We start from the raw sequence: 8,984 nt of genomic DNA, 5'->3' as shown, positions 1-8,984 counted from the left end.
TGAAGAAGGAGGATTATGTATGTATGTGCTTATGTATATATGTTTCTGCCTAAGGTTTTGGGTTTAATTTAATATCTATCTATCTATATATATATATATATATATATATATATATATATATATATATATATATATATAGTTCTAAGTCAGAAGCTTGGATCACAAGAAGAATGGAACTCAAGCATATGCATATATAAGCTGAGGCAGAGTGTAAATAAGACAAGTTTTTATTATAAATTTATAATAATATATTCTCAATTTTGTCCTTATCTAAACAATTATGGGAGACAAAATATTTTCTTCTTGAGCTAATAATTCATTCTTTAATATTTTAAAAATTGAACATATATTAATCATTTACTCCTCATGTACAATTTTAGTTCTATATGTAGTAACTAATTTGTCACTCTTAATTATTGAAATATAAATTATACATACGAAATAAATTAAATTATATATATATATATTATACAAATATATGATGACTTGTGTACATAATATTTTTTGTTATTTGAATGATAAGAATGATTTTATTATCCTTTATGTTTTTATGGGCATTTGCATTGTTTTTTTTTTTTTATTTGAACAGTGAAAGATGAATTTATTTATTTATTTTAAATTCTAAGGACAACTTTGTTTTCCGTACTTTTGTCGAGGATTAAATTAGATTTACATTGTGATTGTGTTTGGATGGTTAGAGATATATTTGTAAAAATTAAATTATTTTTTTTTGGTAAATAATGTAAAATAAATTAATATATTTAAATTTGGAAGACAAATTTGTCTTTTGTGTTTTTGCAAGAAGTAAAATGAGGGTTTATTATTAGGAAAAGTATAGGTAACTAATAAAATTTTTGAATAATGTGTAAATAATGTGAATTAATAGGGTTAAAAGAGTAAATTTTATTAGTAGCATTAAATTAGGATGTAGTGTATTTTCATTTGATTGGTGATTGTTCATGTTGTTCAAAATTTTCATTGTTCCCCTAGCTCTCCCTTTATTATTATTATTTGTCAAGAAGGTGGAGAAGTGCCAACAAAGATATATACCAAAAAGCTTAAAGCAAAACTAATTAAATTCTTGGTGCCCTTTGCGTAGAGTCATTAGTCATTAATTATTTATTATTAGTATATAAGTTAATAACTTATAAAAGAATGGAGGCCTAAACTGAATGAGACTATATATATATATAAGCAAGCATCAAGCATGAGGCATGGCTTTTTGTAAAGGCCTTCAACATGGCTTTAGTAAAAATATAAAATCTTTCCTAAAGTGCTTAAAAATTTTTCTTAGCCTCCACTATGAGAGAGTTACTTACTTTAATACACTTTGTTTTGTGTGTGTGAAAAATGGCGAAAACTCAGGTGCAGTTGACTTCACGTAAAGTTGATAGTTGAGAGTCGTTATATAAAAATTTAGTCAAATCAGTCAAATCATCTAACGCCTCTCAGTTATCAACTTCACGTGAAATCGACTGCACCTGAGTTTTCACCGTGAAAAATACTTTTTTTTTTTTGTCTAGTTGTTTAATTAAGTTGGTGATGAAGCATTGTTGATTATTTAATGTTGTAGATGGTTTAATATTTTATTTAAGAAAATTAAAGAAAGAAGCCTGATATATTCTATTATATATCATAGCATGCATTATAGTTTCATTTTCTTTTTTCCCAGCAACCTGATTTTAAAATAATAACACCAACATGATTTGGTCATGGCATATAATATATTTCTTTTTTTTTTTTTTTTTTTTTTAATTTCCAGCTTGAACTATAATATGTGTAAGAAAATGCATTCACAGTCAGAAGGACAGGCTGGTAAGGAAAGCACACCAACCATGATGGAAATTGTATATTCCGCAATGCATGGAACTCACATTCTTATGTGAAAAGGTTTTGACTAAATTACTTGGTCAATAACCACTACTAATGGTGCTTAAGACCAGGAAATTAACCATTAAACCATCATTTTTAAGTTAATAACATATACAAGAAGCTTTGTTGGCTTATTAGTTATTAGAGAAAAGAACAAATAAGTTTTTGAACTTTTGATTGATCCGAGACATTTAAGTTCTCAAAAATTTGAAAATATATTTAAGTCTTTGACTTTTTTAAAATCTAGACATATCAATCTCTTATATTCACTTGGATTTGTAAGGCCCAATGAAAAAATCAAACGTGACTTTCTTGTACTGATCTGGTTGATACGAATACACACGTGAGAGTTTTTAAAATGTAACAAATTAGACCTAAAAATCGATGTGTCCAGATTTTGAAGAAGTCAATGACTTAAATGTATTTTTAAATTCTCAGGACTTAAATGTCTACAGACCAAAAAAATTAGGATCGATTTGTCCTTTTTTCTAGTTATTATATTATGTACTTAAAGATAAAAATATAAAAACATTATTGAGATGATATATAGAGATAGGAATAAACATAAAATTGAACAAATCTTGTGTAAGTACAAAAATATTTTTCTTGTTTTATTTTCTATCTTCATTTTTTCAAACAAATTTATATTTTTATATCTTTTTCTTTATTTAATAAAGTAGTTATTAAATGAGACTTATAGAATACAAGACACCATATTGATTGTCACAGTTTATTTACTATTAATGAAATAAAATTCTTAATTGAATTTGCAGTCAATCGATCTAATAATAAGATGTAATTTAGTACAATGTCCATTATATTAATATTTTATAAGTACACATATATAATATAATTGTTGGTCAAATTCAAACATATGAACACACAAGCAAGTACTTGAAATTTAGGTGCTGTTGCAAAATAAAAATACATATATTAGCCAATTAACATTTATGCAAAGTTTGATACATTGATTCCATACATATCCTTTAATTTTAGCCTTGCAAGTCAAAGAATATTATAAGAATATAGACTCTCAATTGAAAGAAATAGATATTTAGTCATATAATGGTTCATTACAATTTGAAGAATTTAAAAATATTTTCAGTCTGTTATTTTATTGTTTGACTATTTTTATTTTTTAGTGAATTATATTTTATTTGTTTGACTTAAGTGTTTCGGGATGACTTTTTTGTGCATGTATTTATTTTAATAAAAATACTATTCGTATACTAAAATTAGCTACTAATGCATTTATGCATAAATATATATATAATTTAATTTATTTTTAATATATATTTATATTTTAACATACATTTTATACTAATAGTTAATTTTGGTAGCTGATTTTAGTGTGTATATAACATAGTTGTTATTTTAATTATATCAAACACAATATGTAATTTCCCCTATAAATGGGGTAACATTTTATGTAAATTATAATGCCATTTTTTGTTTTATGATATCTATTACTCTAATTTTTCTATATGAAAATTATTACTAAATTGTTAAGTATATCTTTTTTTTTTTTAACCAAAGATAGGAGACTCAAACCCGCGATCTCTTAATTAAGCATGAGAAGACTATACCATTTAAACTATATCTCATTGGCTTGTCAAGTATATCCTTAATCAATGAACTAAATGTAGTAAAATGAAATCTCTTCATTTATAATCATCATTTAGTTAAATAATAGATAATAAAGAAGTCATTCCAAAATTGAGATTGTCCCAATTTCCAACCATGGATGCAGAGACATTAATGTCTCTGGCTCCAACCAGAAAACAGTGTGATAAAATGATATCTAAAACATATATAATAAGATTGACCTAAGAAAAAAGGTTTTTAGCTACGAAAATTAGTTGTAAGACACAGAATCTGGACACTAGATTGCAATATAGATAGGGATATGTATTAATATTGCACTTGCATTGGATCATTTTGTTGATCCAATTAAATACTCACACCAATTCCCTTTAACCCAAATTGAGTCAAACCCTTTTAATAAGATGTAATTCAGGCAACAAACTTTTAAATAGAACTTCAATCCATGACAGATTAGTCATTGACCTGTCGGACTAGGAGATTGACCTGTCGGACTAGGAGATACCGTAAAAAACCAAAAGATATAATTCAATTATGATGTTAATTTTCGTTAAGATTGTTAATAAAACCAAAATTAAAACAAGGAAAAAGTGAAGAGAGACAAAGAAAAGAAAGAAAGAAATGCTACTTATTCAAGCTAAGATAGTGGTTATTAGAAAAACACACTATTTTACACATTTGTTTTCTTGAAAACCATATGACCTGAGTCATCTACATCAAAAAGGCGCCCAACAAACTCATTCCAACTTTCTGTTCTTTGCTTGTTGGACAAGAAAGACCCTTTGGACCTTCTCAAACCGCCCGAATCTTCCCCGTCATGTATTTCCTGAAAGGTTCCGTATGAGGACGGCGAATAAGCTTGCGGAATATCCAAAGCGACCGCCCTTTGAAGGGCCGCGTGGTACTCTTGGCTGTGCTCCCGAGCCAGTGATTCTTGCCGGACCATCTTTTGTTCTGCCGGAATTTCCATCTGCTTATCTTTCTCTAGCATTAACTGTTGCAAGAAATATAATGCTTTAAATGCAGATACACACTGCCATGTCAAAACTAAACAATGATCAATTAGAACTAAATAGTAACACAAATTCTTATAGAAAATAGAATTCAACTTTTAGGATTTAGACCATATTTATAGAATATAGTCATCAGTATATAGAGAAACAAAATTCGGAAGAACAAGATACATTGATATATTTGAAGGATATCCCTATATAATATTGAAGGTTAGATTACTCGGCAAATCTATATAGTTTCAATTAATTGTGATAAAATTGTGAAAGAATAGGAAAAGAAAAGATGAAGAACTTTTATTGAATGTTGATTGATTGAATTGAATTTGTAAATTATGAAGGTAAAACTAAATATATATAGAGCATTGCCTACGAAAGATAAAAGTAAAGATAATATAATATAAGATAAGATAATAAAGACTAAAATTAGAACTGAATTTATGTATTCTGTTAATTCGACAGCTACGATGAACCTGACGAATACAATTCATTGGAAGAAATTAATAGCTTACATTAAGAGCCCATTGGGCTTCTCTCTCAATCCAAATGATGGCATGGTCGGAAGTTGCATTGCAAGAAAGAACAATATGATCGAACCTCCCATCAACGGGTACTGCTGTCCTAACGACAGGTGGAAATCTTCCTATCCTGCACCCACAATAAGCTAAATTTCTTTTGAATTTCCCCAAAAGAAAAAATATATGCAAATTTGTCTCTTCTATGTAAGAAACCATAAACTTACAACTTTCAACTCTATCTTATCTATCTATGGTAAAAACTCAGGTGAAGTCGACTTCACGTGAAGTTGATACCTGAGAGCCGTTAGATGAAAATTTAGTCAAATAAGTCAAAAAATTTAACGGCTCTCAGATATCAACTTCACGTGAAGTCGACTGCACCTGAGTTTCCACCTGATAACATTTGTAGAGTAACATTCAAAGCATTTGTACTCAGAGTATCATAATTTACCTCAAGGGCTTCCGCTCCACAATGTGATAGAGACGACCAGGTGCGTATAGACGCCTTGGATCTTTAAGCATCTTCTCCTCCAGTGTGCAAGTATCCTTTAGGCACATTATACACAGTAAACAAGGTAAACTGCCAACAAAAGGGTTCAAAACTTTTTTAGTTCATCTTAATGGCAAAAGATGAATTGTACATATAGAATGCAAAATTCACTAATTTGTATCAAAATTCAAATTATTCCATGTAATGCATCTTGAATTCAATCTCTTTACATTTCAGTTTTCGCACAGTTAAGTCACTGACGGCTTAATTATAGTTTTCATTGATGCCTTAATTGGGGGGAAAGGGTAAGGAAGACATACAAAATTTACCATAAAAGCAACTTGAAGAGAACTTCTAGAGCAGTAGTTGTCCGAGGCAAAAAATCATCCTGCTTGTCAGATAAAACCATGTATGGAATATTAGTGCACAAAACTAATAAATTCAAAGGTAAAAGTTAAGAGGGGAAAATATCTTTTCCAGATAGGCTATATACGTTTACTTGTATGAATTGTAAGAATGTATTTTCTTACTTGTTTATATTCAACACTCAAACTGACACAAAAACATGCTACATATGCAAACATAGATGTGATATGAAGTCCATTTCACCTCAGCCATTACTAATTTGTGCATACGTTGGTAAACTTTAACAGATAATGTTGTCCACTTAAAACACTACTATGCCAACTAGTTCAGTTAGGGAATATGTTAACAAGATCAAAATCAGAGAAAACTATCCAACCTGGAGTACAACGGAATTGATAACATCTGCATATCTTACAGCCAAATTGAGAGACATGCACCGAGTAGGAGCTAAGGCAAAGCATCTTATCTTGTTTCTCTGTATCCCCAATTTGTCTCGGTTATCAAGTGCTAGCAATGTCAATAATGCTACCACCCCTGCCCCTAGGGAGTGTCCACCAAATATGAGCATATATGTCGGATTCTTCGCTATCAAATCCCGAAGAACCTCATACTCCGCATCGAAAACCCAGCCTGCAGCCTTAAGTAACCCATTATGAACATAACCACCATGAAACTCAGCCTGCCCCAGTTTGTTATCAAGTAAAACTGCATAATCACTTTCCTTTGCTAAATTAAGGCCCCTAACAGCCAGTATAATTTCAGCATGATCATGGTCAAGATATATCATGTATGGAGTAACACAACCTTGATTATCCTCATAATCCTTACGCAAGACAACCCAGTCAGGGTTCATGCCATAACCCCCTGGCGGAGCCCATTGGGGGTTACGAAGATCTTCCTCATAAACCGATAAGATTATCCGGCAGATTCGAGGTACAGGCTCGAATTCTTCAGCAGTAGCTAGGCCCCAGTTTTCACTCTCATAGCCTGCAGTGTACAGACATTTCTTCCAAACCCAACGAGCACACCCAAGACAATAAACACACTCAAGTATAGGAAGGCCACAGATAAATGACATCAATGCCTATGATTCAAGTATGTTGAAAAGTGTCAAAAATGGAAATAGCATATAAATCTCATATTGGAGATAATATCAAAAATAGGGTTGTGTTTGTGTCTATATAAAAAGGACATATGCTGCAATCACATTGTACCTCCAAAAATATCATGAAATCATTCACATTTTCTCTCAAGTTAATTGAGACTTTCACTTCCATGGATTTAAACATGGTATCAGAACCTTTTCACTTGCCATACAATGATTGAATGAGCTTCAGCTCAAAACAAAGTTTGAAACCCTTAACTATTTCCTCAATATAACATATAAGGATAATCAAGGATTCAGAATAGATTCAACAACTCTATGCAATATGAATAGTAACAACAAACACTGAAAGCTTAAAGAAACCACTATTGTATCTCCAATCTCCATACATGAACCAACATGGTAGACAAACAAAACTCAAGAGGTGAATACACAGATATGCAAGTCACAAGCTCAAAAAAGAAAACTTTGAGTTGAATTGAAGTACCTAAAGCATTTTCCAAGATACCCAGTCCTTGATCACAAGCAGAGAGAGGAAGTGATTGGTTACACTCTTTGTATGTTCCTATGAATGGTTGCTGGGTGAAGACTAAATAGCAGAGAGTTTGAACTTTCAACAACCAACAATTGAAACTTTTTCCAAAAGGGTAGCAGAGAATTGTGAAGGGATGGTGTGGGTTGGAGTAAATCAGTAGAATTAGAAAGGAAAATGAACAGTGAAGAAAAGAAGAACAAGAAAGAGAAGAAAAGGGTATTGAAGGTGAGACAAAGATACCTGCCAGTCAAAGTCATTTTCTTAATCATAGGATTTTAGAATCTACTCACTGGAATCATTTGATGCCGTTTGATAAAAGATTTAATTTAAGATCCTCATAAGGAATTTTTAATTAGATTTTTATATTATTTAATTAAATTTTTATATTATATTAAATTTTATAATTAAATTTTTATTATAACAAAAATTTTAGAATTTATAAAATATTTTATTAAACAAAATAGATATATTTAATAATTAATTATAATTAAATAAAATATTTTATTAATTTTAATAATTTTATTATAATAAAAATTTAATTATAAAATTTAATATAGTATAAAGATTCAATTAAAAAAATATATAAAAATTTAATTAAAAATTTGATAAAATTATACAAATTAACATAATAATTAATTCTTTGATAAATAGATATTATAAAGGGTTAAGTACTGAAATCTTTTCTAAGGTAAGGGGTGAAAATCAAATTCGTCACCGACATTTTTTTGTTATTAAAATCATCTTGAATGTTCAGAAACACTTTAAAATCGTTCTTTCCCCCTGAAAACAAAATTTTTGGACACTTTTGTCCTTTAGCCGTTACTATCCGTTGGAGGGTTTAATAAATAAAGTTAATTTATTTGTTTATTTATTTATTTATATAAAGTTGTGATTTGGGGAGGGTTGGGATTAAATCAGAGAAGTCATCCCTAACCAACGAAGCAGAGAAGGAGGAAGGGCATGCGAAGGTGAGTGGAGCCATGGCTACCGAGAGCTCACGGTCGTGCCGGAGTCGGTCGTCTGCGTAGAAGAGGGAGCTTGTGTGTGGACATGGAGAGAGACCCGTGCTTAGGATTTCGGGAACGAGGAACAACCCTGGGCGACGATTTTGGGGGTGTGTCTACTATGAGGTTAGGGTTTTAAGTTTCTGTAGGTGGGTGATGGCAAGGTATTGTTTGTTCTGGGCTCTGACTCTGATGAGTTGTTGCAGATCCAGGAGGAGTGTGATTTCTTCCGATGGGCAGACCCAGAAGCAGAGAGTGAGGATCCCCATGTTGCAAAGATGAAGAGGAAAGTTGCTGCTCTGAAAGCAAAAGTGAGGGACATTGAGTGGAAGTTCAAGGTTGCTGCAGTGCTAGGGATTTCTGGATGGCTTGTTTTGTTTTGCTTCTGGTCTCAGATTTGGTTCAATCAGAGGGAGGGGGTAGCGTGTGTGATGCCATTGAAGTATGGTTGATGAAATTAGGAGAGAATTTAGTGTTCAGTT

General features: G+C 30.9%; 1 protein-coding gene across 1 annotated transcript; it reads right to left on the bottom strand.

Moving 5' to 3' along the window:
* Nucleotides 1–3,979: 3,979 nt before the first annotated feature.
* LOC107621371 (alpha/beta-Hydrolases superfamily protein) lies at nucleotides 3,980–7,786 on the bottom strand. The gene is made up of 6 exons (XM_016323397.3): nucleotides 7,451–7,786; nucleotides 6,235–6,942; nucleotides 5,822–5,880; nucleotides 5,454–5,582; nucleotides 4,997–5,132; nucleotides 3,980–4,468 (listed from the first exon to the last, which is right to left on the bottom strand). The coding sequence occupies exons 2-6, from the start codon at nucleotides 6,934–6,936 to the stop codon at nucleotides 4,145–4,147; spliced, it is 1,350 nt and encodes a 449-aa protein (XP_016178883.1). The 5' UTR covers nucleotides 6,937–6,942; nucleotides 7,451–7,786; the 3' UTR covers nucleotides 3,980–4,144.
* Between the last annotated feature and the right edge of the window lie 1,198 nt (nucleotides 7,787–8,984).

Source organism: Arachis ipaensis, chromosome B2 (genome assembly GCF_059453495.1).
Source record: "Arachis ipaensis isolate K30076 ecotype BB chromosome B2, ASM5945349v1, whole genome shotgun sequence".
In the NCBI taxonomy this organism is placed as follows: domain Eukaryota; kingdom Viridiplantae; phylum Streptophyta; class Magnoliopsida; order Fabales; family Fabaceae; genus Arachis; species Arachis ipaensis.
This window is presented reverse-complemented; position numbering and strand designations above follow the sequence as displayed.

Coding starts and splice junctions, on each gene's coding strand:
- LOC107621371 (XM_016323397.3), bottom strand. CDS start 6,936: ATGTCATTTATCTGTGGCCTTCCTATACTTGAGTGTGTTTATTGTCTT. Junction 5,881..6,234: donor TCAATTCCGTTGTACTCCAG/GTTGGATAGTTT, acceptor TCTGACAAGCAG/GATGATTTTTTGCCTCGGAC. Junction 5,583..5,821: donor CTCTTCAAGTTGCTTTTATG/GTAAATTTTGTA, acceptor TTTTGTTGGCAG/TTTACCTTGTTTACTGTGTA.